Source organism: Ahaetulla prasina, chromosome 4, assembly GCF_028640845.1.
Source record: "Ahaetulla prasina isolate Xishuangbanna chromosome 4, ASM2864084v1, whole genome shotgun sequence".
In the NCBI taxonomy this organism is placed as follows: domain Eukaryota; kingdom Metazoa; phylum Chordata; class Lepidosauria; order Squamata; family Colubridae; genus Ahaetulla; species Ahaetulla prasina.
In genome coordinates this window covers 89,582,775-89,602,225 of record NC_080542.1, presented here as the reverse complement: position 1 = coordinate 89,602,225, position 19,451 = coordinate 89,582,775, and the positions used below count along the sequence as shown (strand labels likewise).

Here is a 19,451-nt window from a genome sequence, read left to right as displayed (position 1 = left end):
CTTGTGTAACTTGTATTTATTCTAAAAATTTCATCAATCTCTCCCTCCACCTCTTGCTTTCCTATCCCTAAAGCATTTGCCAATAGCTCTGTCATCACTTCAGGGAGATCATCTTCTAGAGGAGGTATCCTCCTCTATATTTTGAAATATTAGGAAATGAGCTGCTTTCTCTATTTCCAGAATGATAATTGTCTCCTCGAGATTCTTATTTGCTTGTGTCAGTTCCTCCACCCCCACCCCTACCCCCGGTTTCTTCTGATTTATTATCTATTTTCGGGGTCCTTTGTTCAATCCACCATTTCTTTGATATTAATGTAACTCTTGTTCTACAGTGAGTTGACTTGTGGTGAGTTGGCCATGGTGAGTTAGCTGTGGCAAGTTGGCCATGCTGAGTTGTCCTAGGCCCAATTAAGCACGCTAATAGAGCTATGCAAGACATTGGATTTTATTTCAAAATAGTGCATGAGAGTATTGCATGTTTGCAAATATAGCTTATCTGTCACCTTATTATGAAAAGATGCAGTTGCTTTAAAGATACTAGGCTAGAAAGCAGGAGACAATGAATTTAGTTCAACTTTAGCCCTGAAAACCAGCTGGATGATCTTGGGCCAGTCACTCTCTCTCAGCCTATCTCATTTCACAGTGTTGCTGTTATGGGGAAACTAGGAGAACAAAAGTGTATGTTCACCACCTTAAGTAGTTTGTAAAAATAATAAAGGAGATATACAAACAATGAAGTAAACAAACAAACAAATAAATAGTTGCAGACAAGTATTACATTTATTTATCCACACATTTTGAAGTTCTTTATTTCTCATGATAGGGACATCCCTTTCAAGATAATATTGTGGTTTCCAAGTCAGGCTTTTACATTTGCTGGCAAATGAAGAGTATTATTGAACTGACATCAGAGTTACTGCTTGTTGCGTGCTAGAAAGGAAAAGCAAACAAAAATTTACCCAGATAGAAAATATGGTTTCTGAAATTCAGCCTTTGTAGAAAATTGTCAAGACCGTCATACAATTAACAGTTGCACATTTGCTGGGACTAGGGAGGGAACCACTGTTGTGCTTGAAAGTGATTGGGTTTGTATATAAACAGAACAATAGCATCAAAAACAATACAACTGAAAGCAGGGAGGATTACAGTATTTGTGAAAGAAATTCAAAAAATTCTGTCAACATAGCTTAAACTAGTATTATGTTCCTGTTTCTTCAGGACTGACAGATACAGATTTTGTTGAAAGCAGCTGGACAACTGACAGGAAGTGGTGGTGGGTGTGTTGAATAAGGAGGGGGTGCCAAAAGCACCAGAACAGTGAGACACAGCAGTTTGATAAAAAGTTCCCTGATTTGCACAGGGGAAGAAAGAACATGGTGAGATACATTATCCAACACTCCGTTGTTATTGGAAGAACAAAAAGAGCTTTGCTCTGGAGCAGTGTTTCTCAACCTTAACAGCTTTAACATGTGTGGACTTCAACTCCCTGAATCTCTAGGCAGCTTGTTGGGAGTTGAAGTCTGCACATCCTAAAGCTGTTGAGAATAAGAAACACTGTTCTAGAGAGAAAGGAAATAGAAAATATACTCTGTATCCATGTCTCTCCAAGACATATTCCAAGTCAGCAGTTCTTGCAGCTTGATGGTTTACTCTTGTGAGCAGGCACTGAAATCATGCCTGTTAAGATCACAGCTCAGCAAAGGCTACCATATTTCTCCCTGTACTGCCTTGGCACAAAATCAAAAGGCAATTCTGGAACCAAACTTCTTGGCTATGTTTAATATCTTGATGCATATCATTTAGTATGAAATCGAAGAATTACACACTAGAAAATATTTAATATAGGACTTCATTACTTTTCAGTGTGTTCTAAGTCCCCAGTAGTAACATATACAAAAATTATGGCAAATCTTTGAATTAATGTGTTTTGTCAAATCTATGTATGTCTATTTAGCAAAAAAGGTTCTGTCAAATCCAAAGAAAACTGGAAGAACAAATAGAGATTAATTGTTCCCTCAGATTCATTAGCACAGAGAGCAAAGACTGAGGATTTTACTACACTCCACTTTAGTACAAAATGAACACTTCGCAAGTGTCTTGTAAGAATTCTGGCATTGCTGGAAATAGAAGTGACTTTGAATTCATTAATTAGTTTGGAATGTAATGTCAGTGCAAATCTGACACATACATTACACTAACTTAAGGCCAATGAAGCACAATTATAATTAAAGGCAATTCTAGAGTATACTGCAGTGAAATTTAAATCAACTGCAAATAGAGCCAACAGGTATTCATTTAAATTCTACACATGAACTTCTGCACTTAACTAGACTGAAGTTATTTTCATTCAATTTATTATTGTATTGGAAAGTCAAAAAGTGCTTCTAGCAATTTATAAAGGTTTTGAAGGTTTTCATTTGGCTGCAATCATAAAGTCAATCATATTATCTGGAAAGTAGCAGTAGAAGACATCCTTATGATAGATTCTAATGGAAGATTTCAATGGGTTACATTATTGGCTGTGTTTTATAAAGTTGAAGTCTAAATAATCCTAAAGGTATCAGGTTGCCTACTAGGGTCTTTTCAAAATTGGCAACAGTGCAAGTTATGTCTCAGAATATTATCTAAGGTCATAAATAGACTATGTTTTAATGCAGGAAAAATGGCTATCTTAAATATTTACATTTATAAATAAATACATTTACTACAGAGCAAATACCTGGGCCAATGGATCACAATGGAATGTTATACAATAAAGGAATTTGAATGGCATGTTAAATGTATTTGGCAGGCATTCGGCAACCTAAGCATAATTTTCAAGAACAAGCTCCCCCTATGCCTGAAGAAAAAGTTTTTGATCAGTGTGCTTACCTGCTCAACTCTGCCAGTGAAACATGGACAATAATCTCACAATTGATACAAAAGCTATGAGAGGCACAGAACCATGGAAAAATATATGTTTGGCATTGCAAGACAAATTAGAAAAACCTCACATAGAGAACAAACGAAAGTATACAATATCATCAAGGGAGTAAAAAAATTGAAATTGAAATGGGCTGGTTACATAGCAAGAAGAGTGGATGGCAGGTGAACCAAGGCATTCATAGAATGGATCCCACTTGATAAAAAGCATCCACGATCGAGACTAAAACAAGATGGATCAATGACATCAGCAAATATTGCAAGCCCAATTGGCAAACGAAAGCTCCTGGACTGTATTGATTGGAAACCTGCAGAAGAGGCCTTCAACCTGTAGTGAATATAGAATGGCTAAAATGATGGTGAATGATGATATTGTACTGAAGACAGATTTCTTCCAAAATATTTCTTGTTTTCTTCTTAGTCACAATACTTAGTATTGGGTCCTTGCTGATTCTTGGCATGTAGAAGATAGAAAATCTAGACTAATTTTGCACATTGTGGACAATTCATTCAGTTCACTCTTTCATGCCAGCAGTTGAATAGAACTAAGAATGAAGCATCACACATTTAAAATATACTGCATTGCTGTTCATTACAAAAATGACAAACTCAATAAAAACCCATAAGAAGATGAAACAAAATGTATCTTGAAGTTATTATAAGCCAGTTTTAATTACTGAGGTCAGTTTCCTGTATATGTTTAAATAAAATTCAAAAAGATACTAAGTAATAAAGTATGCTTCAAAAATTTATTATCAAGTACATATTTTAAACAAATGGAATGTTACTTAAAATGTACAGCCTAGATCAGTAAAATAAAAAACATGATTGTATATTTCCAGACCAAGAAGATGTACCTTTAAAAAATTCTCAGGTAATTTTTACCAATCATGTAGGTCATTTAAAAAAATTACAAACATATTTTACATTCAGTGTTACCAATTACATTCTTTTATCAACAGAATAATGAAAGAAGCCTTCTTGCTTATTGTTATTACCAAATATTATAACGTTTCTCATTAAATTGTTCATCCTCCAAGTTTCATTTCCCGTTTTATGGAAATGGTTAATTTGAACTGCTGATTTTCAGCGAGTTCTTTCTATCATCCAAATAGCTCCAGGGAGAGTTAAAAAGTTCATATTCTTCACTAATCTAGTTATTCTTTAATCATCCTCTCACATTTAAAAGTTAATTTGGCAATTTAGTTTCTTCAAATGTATATTCTGATATCTCTGTATTATTTCTCAAATTATTATGTGTAATTTAAGGTTAGTAGGGAGGTGACATTAGAGTCCTTTTAAAACCAAAATCACATTTCAATTTTACTTAGTGCCTATATAAGTCTAATTGTTCTTAGTTTCAAGAAAATATTGGAAGCTTTTTAGGAGTTTCACAATGATCATAAAGATAAAAAAAGACAAGTTTCCTATTATGAAGCTTGCCTACTGTTATAAATTCTTGCCTACAATATATATTATCATTTAAGATCTGGCTATATCAGACATACCAGATATGCATTATGCTATACTGTGATTTGTTTAACCGTATTTTTCAATTAAATATTTGGCTGGTCTCAAACATTACAATAATTCTTAAGCCATGGTATCCAAATCACAATGTTTGAATTCACACAGCATGCAAATCTCAAACCAAAGAAAGCATGCTATGATTTAGTAGAATATAAACCACTTTCATCTATACCAACATTGTACAATGAGGTAGCAAATTGTTCACATGAATGAAGAACACATTCTCAAATTCTCTACAACCCAGTGGTTCATTGGCAAGCAATAAACAAGGTCAACATGGAAAAAGGTTATCTGAAAATCAGATCTGGAAACAATAGAATATATAATTTCTCCCAAATCACCTTTGTTGTTTGTGTAAACAATTTTTTGAGATTGTTGCCAGTGTTTTAAGAGTCAGGGTGTCAAAATATGGAAAAGTGTTGAGGCACGATGCACTTTGTAAACTGAACAGCCAACTATTGATTGGCACTTTTAGATAAATTAATCTATGAAATTAATAAAAATGTTCTTAATCTCTGCCTTATTAACACCTCAATATAATTGCATTTAGGCTATTGAAGGCAATCCATAGTATTCTACAATTTAATAAACAGTTCACAACTAAATAGATTTTTTTTTATTCTTTAGAAGGACATTCTAATTTTAAAATTAAGCAAATCTAACTCGCTGCACCAATTAATTAATGCCTCATTAAAATTTTCATTGATCAATATTTTAGTTAATTAAAATTCTACCATCTCAACTGTTCAGATTTAAAATAATCATGCTGAAGCAATGCAAGACCTATGATAGCTTTAAAAAAACCTGGTGTGTTAACTTCTGCAAACAATTATTGCACAGTATTAATGTTACCTCAGGGAATAACCTCTGTTGTGCATCTTGTTGTATCAATTTTTCAAATATACACAGCAGGAGCCTAAATAAATATAGTTGCTTTGCATCTGTTCATAACAACCTTTTCTAGCTTTATGACTCCAAGAGTGGTGAAACAACTATCATTGGTTGGGATAGTAGTTGAGAATTTAATGTTGCTCTCCAGATGTGCTAGAACTATATCAGGTTGAAGTAGTAGTTTAACATTCAACACAAAGGAATTAACTAGCTTACAAGTAGATTTCAGTTTTCTTCCACATCATCATGCAGAGAAAAGAAAGCAGGCTAGCTCATGTATATCTCAACCAGAAAACAATGACTGAAAATAACATAACCCAGTTTTGGAATAATGCTGCCCTCTTATGGTTTTGCTTCTAACACCTCCCAAACCTTTATACTATACCCCTCAGGTGCACTGTCTATGAAGATTCTCAATCATCCAGGTCATGGTTGTTCCAAAGATGCTTTTTCCAAAGGCAACTGGACTATTTTTCCTTTTGAAAATGGTTCGCTTCTCAAGAGGCTTCTTGGATGAGAAGTGAAATGTTTTCAAAAGAAAAACCAAGAAAGTCCAATTGCCTTTTGGAAAAAGCACCTTTGGGACCCCCAGTGCACTGCTGCAGGAAAAGGAGCTGATACACCAAGAATGTATGTTCAGTAGTGGCCAAAATTGTAGTGTAGTAGTGGCCAAAACCGTAACCCTAACCCTAACCTTTTGGGAAAAGTGTATTTTTGAGGTTTGATAGCTAATAACACCACTTTTTTTTGGAGTAGTACCATAAAATTATACATCAATATAAAGATAATTTAATCAAGAATGTAATGCTTTTCAACCTTAGAGATAAATTTGAGAGATAAATTGGCTTTTTTCATGGAATTCTAGATTTTAGGCCAAATTCCTGCAGTCTTTGCCGAACAGTCCTTGCACTCAACTTCACATTGCATTGCGCCATTTCATCTTGTATACACCCAGATGATTTTCTTCTGTCATGTAGGCACAGTCTCTTAATTCTTCTATCATCACTTGCTGTTGTGCACCTTTTCCTGCCTTTATCAGTGTGGTTTTGAGATGACTGAGTCTCCTTATACCTCTTCAAAAACTTAGAAATGCCACCTTTGGTTAAGTTTTCACCAATTTTTCTTCTAATTTCTTTATAACTGTAGCCTTGTTCATTTAATAATACTATTTTATATCGTTTTCTGGGTGACCAGTCAACTCTTTGCACCATTATTTAAATTTTATTATGTTTTACAAGCTCACTAAATGAAAGAGCACAACTTGATAGCGATCACATAACACACTTATAAATATCCTCTTCTCAACTTCAATACATGACATCAATAACTGAATCTTACTGTGATCTGATTGGCTCAGTGCTAAAACAAGATGACACCTGATTGGTTCTCTAAACACTCATGCTCATTGGCTACAGTCAGATGAAGGAAAGCTACCTGATATCAACCTAAGCAAGTTGTGCTTCCTTTTTCTGGTTATTTTGTTATAGTTTTTCATAGAATACAGATAATTGAACAAACTTGGTTACATTACATTCTTGATTAAATTATCTTTCCACTGATACATAATTTTATGGTACTACTAAAAAAAAGTGGTGTTATTAGCCATCAAACCTCAAAAATATACTTTTCCCAAAAGGTTTCCACAATTTTGGCAACTGCTGTACACGTTTCTGATTTAATGAATCGATGGGTAGTATGTGAAGAAGTGATAATGAAAGGAAGGAGGAAACGATAAAAGTAATATCTACCACTTGAAATTTGGCATCACCTCAGCTAATTGTGGCTTCTGACATCTTTCTCATGAAAAAATGTACCTTTTGATCACAGAGAAGTTATCATTACAGCTATCATAGTTCACCCAGTGAACTGTGCTTTACAGAAAGCCTGATCTTCTCTGATGTATTGCCTTGAGAATCCAAAGAGTGGGTATTGCTCCACCTTCTTCCTTTGGAGAATGAATCTGTTGAGCTTTCTGCCACACCCCTCCTAGTTGCTACCCAGTTTGATTGATTCTTATGTCCAGGAGAGACACAGTTTCCTTTTGTTGAGCTATTAGAGAAATAGTTTAACTAATTGTATACCTTGGATTCTCAAGGCAGGAAGAGAACTATCAGAGAGATTTAAATAAACTAATTTTACTGTGCAAGGACCAGAATAGAACAGCCTGCCAGTCAGGAGAGCTGAGAGGAGCGGAAAACCGGAGCTTTGGAAGCAGTGCTTCTGGGGTGCCCAGAGGGAAGGAAGGTCAGTCTCTTCTATTACTAAGCATTAATCAGCTGTGGAGAAAGCAGCAGGGAGTCAGGAGTGGCTCGAATTATAAAGAGCACCAGGGAAGCTTGGAATTTAAAGTGCAAAGTTCTTGATTATGAGAGGCTCACGAAGAAAACTCTTTGGGGTAAGAATAGCTGGTGAAACAGTTTATCTGATAGCTACTGCAACCTAGTTAGCAGGCTACCCAGTTTGACTGGTGCCGCTACAAAGCAGAGAAAGTAAACACTGGCGAGTCAGTTTGCCGGCAGCCACCATAAGTAAGTGGCTAGAGTGAAAAGTACTTCAGACCAGCACCATTTTCGGTTTCTTCACAGAAGGGCTAAAGTTTGGTGCGGTTCATCAATAGACATCCTGGCACCCCCTCCCCATGGAGAAAATTTAGGTGATCCCCACACCATCACTACAGAGCAGAGATTGGATTTCAGGAGAGGATGTCCAGAGAGAATGGAGCCTTTCAGAAGATGAGGGATCAGCTCCAGATCCACCGGCTGTTCTGCCTCCCCGCCCCTGTTTAAACCCACTTGTTTAAGGTCAAGGGAAAAGCCTTGGAGACTTCTCCAGGCACAACAGATCCAAACATACTTTTGTTTGCACAACCAGTGACACAGAGTGGGGATTCTCTCACCAAAATTGTTTCGTGATGTGGACAGAAAACAATAGACCCAACCAGGAGCATATCCCAGTCCAAATGGGAATGACAATTTTTTTTACAATATAGCTTCTGACTTTGCAGAGAAGCTACAATTACCAGCAGTGGATGGGCCAATCGCAACCTTGAATTCAACTAACGTAGTATCCCAGGATGCAGCAGACAGCCTGAGGCCAGAAGATAGGAGTTCAGAGTTGGCTCTTCGCAGGGTTCACCAGGCTGCAGCAATAACATCAACCAAGACCGCATCACTTTTCAACAGGACCTCCTTAGTCTGGCTGCGACAGATGCAAAGCAAAATTGTAGTTGTACCTTGATGAACGTATCTTTTCTTTTATGTACACTGAGAGCATATGCACCAAGACAAATTCCTTGTGTGTCCAATCACACTTGGCCAATAAAATTCTATTCTATTCTATTCTATTCTAAAATTCTACCTGACAACTAGCGCCTTCAGCAGGACATTACTAAGCTGATAGCAATGACAGAATTCTAGGCGGATGCCGCCTTGAACACAGCCAAATTCGTGTTAGCGGTGTCGGCCAGACAAATGTTGTTGCTTTGCAACTGGCAGGCAGATGCCAAATCAAAAGGGAGGGTAGCCTCTACACCATTTACAGGGAATAAGCTGTTTGGAGAAGCCATGGAATCCATGCTGGTAGAGACTAAGAACAGGAGTAAGGTTCTGACATCCTTGCACAGACAAACAGACCAGCGGTCATTACTTTATACATGCAATTCCTCCTTTCAGCCAGCAGAAACGAGCCAAGGCTTCTTTCAGAGGAGGTACCCTCAGGAAACCGACCGTCAATCAGATAGAGCTGGATTCCGAGACAAAGCCAAGCAGCAGTTCCAGGCCAAGAAGCCTTTTCGTGGGGGGTGGCCCTTCCGACGCTACAAGTGACCCCAGGACAAAAGTTCCCTTTGGCGGATGCCTAGCACTGTTTGCAAGCCAATGGGAGGCAACCACATCAGACACATGGATTCTAAGCACAGTGAAGCTAGGTCTCAGGCTCAGATTCCTCTCCAAACCCCTAAGGTTCTTTATACACTGAGTTCAAGATGCAATCTCTCCAGTCTATCCAGGACGACTTCTTAACATCCATAGACCTGATGGAGGCATACCTTCATGTCCCCATACTACCGTCACACGGACGGTTCCTCAGGTTCTATTATGCGGGGCACCATTACCAATACAGAGCCTTGCCGTTCAGCCTGATCTTAGTGCCCAGGGTGTTCACCAAGGTCCTGGCAGCACTTTTGGCCCACATCAAGGCACTACCAGTACGAGTCCAATGTTACCTGAACGACATACTAATCCAGTCCTCCTTAATCAGGCATTAAGAGTCACAACCCGGATTCTGCAGGATCATGGGTTTTCTGTCAATTATGGGAAGAATCATTGGATTCCCACCAACCATTTGCCCCACCTGGGGGTGATTATAGACACCTCACTATGTGAGGTCTACCTGTCACAGGAGCGATAGGTAAACATAAGGACATTAATAAATCAGATTCGGGCAGACTGCAAGGTACCACTAGCCATTCTCTCAAAGCTCCTAAGCAAGATGGTATTGTGCATCGCAATAGTTCCCTGAGCTCGTCTACACACAAAGCCCCTACAGTGGTTTTCCTACCCTACCAGAAGTCCAGAGAAAGCAGCTCAAACACCAAGGTTTGGGTCACCAACAAGGTGCTTCAGTCCTTCCAGTGGTGGACGTCCGGGGCCATGGACAAGGACTGTGTCTTCAAGGAGGCCAACTGCCTGACCATCACAACAGACACCAGCCTCTTTGGCTGGGAAGCCCAGTCAGGAACAGATGGCACAGGGGCAGAGGTCGCAGGAGGACTGGGCAAACAATATCAACTGCCTAGACCTCAGGGCAGTTCTCCTGGCCCTGAGAGAGCTTCAGGACAGGATAGCGGGCCATCACATTCTCATCCTGACAACAAGGTAGCCACAAAGGCCCATATCAACTATCTGGAATGCGGGGTGGGTGAGGTTGGGGGCACGCATTCCAGAGTTCTCATGCAAGCAGCAGAGCAGTTGGGCCTCTGGGTGGAGAAGCACCTTCTCTCCATCAGAGCGGAGCACATATCAGGAACAGCAAATGTGCAGGCAGACTGGCTCAGCAGAACCACAGTCAATCACACAGAGTGGCAACTGCATCCAAGACTATTCAAGGAAATAACAGAATGGTTTGGGACCCTGGTCCTAGACCTGTTTGCCTCAACACCATCAAACAGTCAGCTGCTGAGATTTTACTCCAGGTTCATAACATCAGGTGTGGAGGGAACCAATGTGCTCCAAACCCTGTAGCCAAAGGGACTTCTATACACCTTTCCCCCTCTTCCAATAATCCTGAGAGTAATCAAGAAGGTGTTGGAGAAGGGAGAAGTATTAATTGTAGCTCCCCACTGGCCCAGGAGGCCATGGTTCACAGACCTGGTCAGCCTGGCAGTAAACAGACCATGGAAGATACCACAGAAAAGATATTCCTCAGCCAAGGGGCTACGGTGCATCAGGAACCATAATGGCTAAATCTGACTGTTTGGCATTTGAGCAGAAAGCCCTGACACAGAGCAAATTATCTCTCAAAGTCATCATGACAATCCAGGCTTCCAGGAGGCCTTCAACAATTAGGATTTATGACTCTACTTGGAAGACCTTTTGTATCTGGTGCTCCAAGGGCAATATTGATCCCATCTCAGTAATGGTGGGTCAAATCCTGGAATTTGGACAAAGGAACAAGCACCATACATAGGCAGGTAGCAGCACTAGCATCGGTGTTGTCATGCAGGGACCTAGAATCCCTCGCACATCATCCAATGGTGTGCAGCTTCATTATGGGGGTAACCAATTTAAAACTGCCAGTGGTGGGACTTCTGGTGGCGCCGCTTTCTTCACTGGACGCCTGAAAAGGCGCCCCATGCTGAGATATGGTAAAAGCCGGCGAAAACAGCTAAAATCAGCTGCTCGCCGGCTTGAAGTACCCTCCCTGGAAGAAAGGGAAGGGAAAGAGCAGCAGAAAAGCACTAGAACTCCCCAGAGGCTTTGCTTTGTGAAAGTGAAGCCTCGGAGGGTTGAGTCCCACATAACTTCGCTTAGCTCCGAATCCAGCACGCTCCTGCAGTAGCAGGAAAAGAAGAAAGCGACCACCTTTGCTCAAGGGATTTTTCTTTGGATTTCTGGATGCAGACGGAACAAACACAAGTGATCGATCATTGGGATTGCAAGTATTGAACCTGACTTCTACCCTTTAAGAAAAGAAACTTTCTATCGTTTCAATTAGGATTGCTGAAAATGGAAGTGAAAGTTTGAAGTTGTTTGTGTAATCAAGTGGAGAGTGTACTTGTGGATTGTAATAAAGTGGAGGCTCTCCTATATTGAAAGGAAGATTGAAAAAGTTTTTTTTTTTTACATCTTTGATTCTGATGTTATAACTGAACTTTAACTTGGAATTTGAAATGGCTTCTAAACCACCTAAGCCTACAACAAGAAGGGGATCTAAAGTGGGTATGGAAGATATGTTTAAAGAACAGACAAAAATATTTGAAGAAAGGTTTAAAGAAGTTATGAATCATACTGAACTGACTAGAGAGGAAATGAAAGAAAATAATAAAAAAATAAGAGATGATATTTTGATGGCTTTTCAAGGTTTGGAAAAGAATTTGGAGGTTTTGGAAGAGAAAGTGGAAGAAATTAATCAATCTAATCAGCATTTGGAAAATAAAATGGGACAATTGCAAATAAAAGTGGACAAAAATGAAGATCAGGTGGTGGTGTTACAATACAGGGCGATGGAGGGGGCTTTGAGAATCAGAGGCTTGCAGGAAGTAAAAGATGAGGACCTTAAGAAAATTCTATCAGAAACTTTGGCTGAAAGGTAAGGATTTGATCCACAAGAGGTTGCTTTTCAAATTGACAATTCATGGATTGTTAATTCATGGATTGCTAGACAAAAAAAATTGCCAAGAGATATTGTAGTTTATTTCTTGACAAGAACAATGAGAAATCAAATTCTGCAAGCCACGTATCAGAAAAAGTTGCAAATAGGAGAACAAGAGGTGATGGTTCTGAAAAAGATTTCCCCTAAGATGTTAAAACACAGGAAAGAGTTTGTATTTTTTACACAAGAGCTTAAGAATCGTCAGATTCAATTTAGATGGGAGGTTCCACCTGGTCTCACAGTATTTTTTCAAGGAAGAAGATATTGTATTGAAACTGTGTTGAAAGCGAAAGACTTCCTTTTTAATGTGCTGAAAGTTGATCCCAAAGCAACAGATAAAAGCCCACAAGAGAGGCAAATGAGTATGGAAGCTGACGTGGCCCCTTTGATGTTATTATCCCAAGAACAACAACAAGAACAAAGGATGACAAGGGCGGCTACTAAGCGTAAAGAAAAGAAGGGTCAACTTCAAAGTAAAAGTCAGGATTATACTACAGAAGCAGAAGCAGTGGGAGGAGCGAGGCCGAAGACAAAGGGGAGTGAGGATCTTCAGCTGATTGCTCAAAAGCTTCGTGAGGCTGTTGATGGCAAATAAATTCCTGACTTGGAGTGTTAATGGTTTGAATTCAGCGCAGAAAAGAAGAAAAATATTCCATTATTTGAGACAATTTAAAAATGATGTGATTTGTTTACAAGAGACACATATTAGTTTTTTCCCGAAGGCCATCACTCTGCTAAACAAATAATTCCCTCAACACTGTCAGACTATTTACTGAATCTGCACTATTATTAATCGTTTCATAGTTCCCATCACCAATCTCTTTCCACTTATGACTGTATGACTATAACTTGTTGCTGGCAATCCTTATGATTTATATTGATATATTGATCATCAATTGTGTTGTAAATGTTGTACCTTGATGAACGTATCTTTTCTTTTATGTACACTGAGAGCATATGCACCAAGACAAATTCCTTGTGTGTCCAATCACACTTGGCCAATAAAATTCTATTCTATTCTATTCTATTCTATTCTATTCTATTCTATTAAACTATCAGATCATAAATACTTAATAAACTCAAAATTAGGTAAAACACTTTGTTGCTTCAGCTTTGGATAAGAAAAATGGTATAGTGGTATATTTGAGAAAAGATATACCAGCTAAATTAATTGAAGCAGATATCCAAGGGAGATATATTGCTACTGAACTTGTATTAGAAGGAAAAAAGACACTCTTGATTGGTATACATGCACCTAACCAGCAACAAGAAAAATTCTATAGAATGTTGCATGATAAACTGACTCTTTGGGATTATAAATCGTTTATTATACTAGGGGACTGGAATGGTGTAATAGATACCCGAAAGAATAAGAGAATTCTCTCTAAGAAAATCCCTACACATGCAAAGCTGCCCAAATCTTTTTTTGAGATGATGGAAGATTTTGAGTTGAGAGATGTATGGAGAATGCGGAATCTTGAAGATAGAGATTTTACTTTTTTTTCTGATAGGCATCAATCTTTTTCATGTATTGACTTTATATTAATCACTAATGATTTGCTTCTTAGGGTGAAGAAAACAAAGATATTTCCAAGGTGTTTATCTGAACATAGTCCAGTAAGGTTGGAATTGCAACAAGAAAAAGGTGGTAGAAAATAGTGGAGAATTTGTTTAGATATGAAGATAATGTAAATCAATGCAAAAAACAAATGAAAGAATTTTTTGATGATAATTTGAATAGGGGAACATCGATAGAAATGGTTTGGGATGCGAGCAAGGCTTTTATGAGAGGAGTTTTAATATATATGAATAATAAACAGAGAAGTAAACAACAAAAACAGCGTAGGTATTTAGAAGAGGAAATCCAAAAGAAACAACAATTATTAATACATAATCCACGTGATCAAAAACTTAAAGATGCAATAAAGATATTACAGAGTCAATTTAATATGATAATGGCAGACCAGGTGGCAATAAACATACAGTATGCTAAACGTAATACTTTTTGTAATGCAAATAGACCTGGTAGGTGATTAGCATATATGTTAAGGAAAAAACAAAAAGCACCTATTATAGAAAAAATAAAATATAAAGGTAAAGAGAGATATCAACAGGATAAAATTAAAAAAGCTTTTTTAGAATATTATACAAATCTATAGTATAATAGATGTTAATAGGTGTAAAGATACAATCTTGAACATGGATATTGATAAATATTTGAAAGAGTACAAGGCTAAAGGTTTAACCTTAGAACAAAGGGAAGAATTGAATTGGCCTATAACTTCTGAAGAAATTATTTTGATAATAAAACAATTAAAAATGAGAAAAAACCCTGGTACAGATGGATTTACAGCAATTTATTATAAAAATTTACAGAATGAGATAGTACTTAAGGAATTATTTAATCAGATACAATTAGGAGGGGGAATACCCCCATCATGGAGAATTACTTTCATTTCATTGATACCAAAAGAAGAACAGGATTGCTCTAAACCTGGGAATTATAGGCCAATTTCACTTTTGAATAATGATTATAAGATTTTTGCTAAAATAATAGCGAATAGATTAATGTTAGTTCTGCAATAAAGAATTCATACTGATCAATCTGGATTTATAAAGGGGAGGCAGATGAGGAATAATGTTAGACAGATTGTAAATTTATTGGAATATTTAGAAAAGAACAATCAGATCTCTGCAGCATTTATTTTTTTGGATGCAGAGAAAGCCTTTGATTGACTGCATTGGGAATTTTTATTTAAATTAATAGATAAAATGCAATTTGGAGATTGTTTTATGACAATAATTAGAACGATTTATGGAGAGCAAACAGCCCAGTTAATGGTAGTTTAAGAGAAGTTTTTAAGACAGGGGTGCCCCTTATCACCATTATTGTTTATTTTAACTCTGGAGCCATTACTGGATAAAATAAGAGAGGTAAAGGAGCTAGAGGGAATTAAAATTAGACAACATGAGTATAAGGTGAGAGCATTTGCTGATGATTTGGTGATTATTTTGTCAAATCCTATAAATTCAAGTATATGTTTGTTGGAAATAACTGATCAATATGGAAAAGTTTCAGAGTTTAAAGTAAATCAGAATAAAACAAAAGTGATAACAAAAAATATGATTAAACAACAAAAAAAAAATTAGAGGAAACAACAGGATTTTAAAATTGTAAAAAAGGTCAAATTCCTAGGGGTTTATATTACTTCTTCAAATGTGAAATTGTATAAGAATAACTTGACATATTATGGCAAAAAGTTCAGGAGGAAATGTTCAGTTGGAAAAAATTACAGTTATCATTATTGGGGAGAATAGCAGCCATTAAAATGGATGTTTTACCTAGATTTTTTTTTGTTTCAGATGATACCAATAATTGAGAAAGATAAAAATTTGGTAGAATGGCAGATTGGAATTAATAAATTTATATGGGAAGGTAAAAAAGCGAGAGTTAAAATGAAAATAATTCAAGACATACGGGAAAGAGGTTTAAAAATGCCCAATTTTAAATTATATTATGAAGCAGCTGCTCTTTCAGTAATAAGTGATTGGTTTAGTTTAACGGAGGAAAGGATTTTGAATATAGAAGGTTATGGTTTATTATATGGATGACGTGCATATTTATTGTATGATAAAAAAGTGGATAGAGCCTTTAAGAACCATGTGTTAGGAATTGCTCTTCTGCGTATCTGGAAGAAATACTATTACAAGTTGAATTATAAAATCCCTATTTGGGCAAATCCCAGGCATGCAATAGAGAATATAAATATAGAACAGAAACAGGAAATGATTACTTATAAAGAACTTTTATATTTTGAGAGAGGTAATTTACAATTAAAATCCCTGCAACAATTAAAAGAAGGAGGGAGAAATTATACTTGGTTCCAATATGGGCAATTGCGAGCTAGGTGGAAAGAAGATCAGAAAATTGGTATCATGCAGAATGAAGAAAACTTGGTAAAACAAATTATAAATCAAACTCAGGCACATATAAAGAGATTGTATAATGTGTTGATAGAAATGGAATGGATTTCATAAAGGATTGTATGATAAAACGGACACAAAATATTCAAGAACCAATATTTTTGGAAACTTGGGAAAAAATTTGGATTAGAAATGTTAAATTTACGCAAGCACAGAATTTGAGGGAAAATTTTTATAAAATGTTTTATAGGTGGCACTTAGATCCTAAGAAATTATCATGTATGTATCCAGATATGCAAGCGAAATGTTGGCGATGTAATTGTGATGATGCTACATATTTTCATATTTGGTGGACTTGTAAGAAGATTAAGGTTTTTTGGATAAGGATCTGGTGGATTATACAAAATGTTTTGAAAAAGAAGATGAAGTTCCTACCGCAATTTTTCTTATTGGGAATTATTACGGACTGTACAGTAATTGAGACCAAGTTGATTTTAAATTTAATAACAGTGGCAAGACTACTGATAGGACAATACTGGAAGAAAAAAGAGTTACCTACAATAGAAGAATGGATATTGAAAGTTGCTAATTTGGCTAAGTGGCTAAAATCTCAGCCTTTTTGAAAGACACTACACAAGAAAAATATCTAACTGAATGGAAAAAATGGATTGAATATACGCAAAATAGATATCAGATTAAGAGATACAGATTGCTTTTGAATGATTAGGATGTATTTATCTTTGATTTGTATGGGGGAAGTTAGGATTTGAGAAGAAGGGGAGGATTATAATTTGTGTTAGGAAAAATTTAGTGAATGATTATTTTTTCTTTTGAACTATACCTTGTGTTTCTTCTGGGAAGTCGGGGTGGGGAGGGAGGAGGGTGGTTCTGGAGGGAGTGGGGAGGAAAAGGGGGGTGAAAATTTTTGTAAAAATTTTTCAATAATAATAATAAAAAACTGCTGGTGATGCACAGGTACCCCACCTGGGATCTATCCAAGGTTCTATAGGCAATCACCTTGAGCCCCTTTGACCATTACGAGAGACTAGCCTGCAATACCTAACATGCAAGGTAGTATTCCTCATGGCAATTACTTCGGCCAGACGGAGATCGGAACTGGCAGCCCTGTCCATAAAGGAGGATCTGTATATATTCCATACAGACAGGGTAGTACTGTGATTGGACCCTACGTTTTTACCCAAGGTTAATTCCCGCTTCCACAGGGCACAGGAAATTATATTACTGTACTTCTGTCTGAGCCAAAACATGAACTAGAAAGAAAGTGGCACATCTTGGATGTCAGGAGGGCACTTCACATTTACATTAAAAGGACAGCTCCTCTGATCAAAATGGAGTCACTGTTTGTCTCATTCCAACTTTCCACGATAGTAAGGTTACGGCAACAACAGTGGGACAATGGATTTGTACATGCATCGCCAATGCTTATGAGATACAGGCTCTGCCAGGGCCAGAAAAGTGACCATGCATTCTATCAGAAGCACGGCCATAAAAGCTGCCTGGGTGACACAAGCCTCTGTAGAGGACTTATGAAGGGCAGCAACTTGGTCCTCACCGTCCCCATTCATCAGACACTATAAACTGGACGCATTCACCTCAGCTAAGGCGGCTTTTGGCAGAAAGGTCCTCCAGAAGATACAGACAGGGTGACTCGGGGACCAGAATGGGACCCACCCTTAGCATATGCCAGCTTTGGTATGTCCCACTTGTTGGATTCTCAAGGCAGAAAGATTGGAGAAAGATTGGAGAAAGATTGTTGGTCTTACCTGATACGCTTCTTCTCGATGTAATGCCGGGGAATCCAATCCCCCCCTAGCAACCGTCTGGTCCGGAGTACAGAAATGACAGCAAAGTTAGAGAAAGGTCAAGTCATCTGCTACGTTTTCATTAAACTGGGAAGCAACCAGGAGGGGCATGGCAGAAAGCTCAACAGATTCAGTCTCCAAAGGAAGAAGGTGGAGTAATACCCACTCTTTGGATTCTCCGGCAGTACATCAAGAAGAAGCATATCAGATAAGATCAATGTTCTTTCTAACTTACATGGTTTTATCCTAAGACTGTAATCTCAAATTCATTTTATTAATGAATTAATTTAGAACAATGCCAGCTGACTTTTAAGTCTAGTGAGCCGAGCAGTATATCTACTACAAACTCTTAACTTTCACATTTCATTGTAGGATTTCTTCAAAAAAACCAGAATATCTGAGGAAGGCTACCCCTACCAGATTTTAGAAAGTAGCGACAGTTCAAATAACTGTCAAACTCTCTTCCCTTATAAGGCATTGGTTTGGGGACCAGGCTCAACTTGAGAGTTGCATGAAGAAAAAAAGATGCCTAGAAATTTGCATCTTGATCCCATTTGAGGATTTTGTTTTAATCCTTTGCATATTGAAGAGGTTGAGACCTATGGACTGGCAAGATTTTACTGTATTCAACAGGTAGGCTTTCCTCTCCTTAAAAGACAATATAAATTTGATTTTCAAGGTTATAAAAATAGTATTTTGGACTATGCACCAGAAGTTTACTTAATATACGAATATGGAAAATTAGTAACGCATTAAGGGGCCAAAGGTATTTGGAATTATAATTTTAAATTATTTAGAAGATACTTTCTCATGAGAAAATTGGGTTTGTTTTCAGAGGCTTTTTTTTTTAAAAAAATAAGGAAAGCTTGGAAGCTGGACACTAAGGAAAATGGAGCAGAAATCCTTGATGGAGCATTTAAATTTTATTTTCCTTATCTAAGAGATGAGCTATGGGAGCAGAGAGATTGTGTTTCATTTAGAAGTGGTGATAAGCTATTAAATTTTTTTAACCTGCTGGGATGAAAGGGGAAGTTCCTTCCTTTTTCCTTCTCTTTTCTTTTTTTCCCCTTTTCGTTTTCCCCTCCTCCTTTTTTGATACTTTTTTGTATTTTTGTAGTATGTATCAACTTCTTTTACATGTAAAATTCTTAAAATTATTTGAAATAAATAAAATGAAGGGATGAGATAATTACAGTAGGAAAAAATCTTTATTTGAAAAAGCTAACTTTGATTCCGATTCTCAAAGTATTTTGAATCCAAACCTTTGTTTTATTTCTAGTTACAGTCCTTTGTACTTGGCTCTGATTGATCTCAGTATTTTGCACCTGGTTCTTAAAAGTTGATCTAGTTAAAAAACAAACAAATTAACTCTCATAATTGTGAAGTTCTCTTATCTCCACACTAAACAGCCAATATTATGCTTTAATTAAAGTTGTCTTAGATATTCTGAATAAAAGAAAAATCTTTCATATTGGGTTTTTTTTTTTTTTG

General features: G+C 37.1%; 1 protein-coding gene across 2 annotated transcripts in view; it reads right to left on the bottom strand.

The window, feature by feature from the left end:
• Nucleotides 1-773: 773 nt before the first annotated feature.
• Nucleotides 774-19,451, bottom strand: part of ZNRF2 (zinc and ring finger 2) — a 99,237-nt gene continuing 80,559 nt past the window's right edge. The window contains exon 4 of one of the 2 annotated variants that reach the window (XM_058180701.1): nt 774-930. In XM_058180701.1, the coding sequence (XP_058036684.1) occupies nt 894-930 (37 nt within the window). In that variant the 3' untranslated portion in view covers nt 774-893. The remainder of the gene's footprint in view (nt 931-19,451) is intronic. The other variant, XM_058180699.1, reaches the window with a different exon arrangement.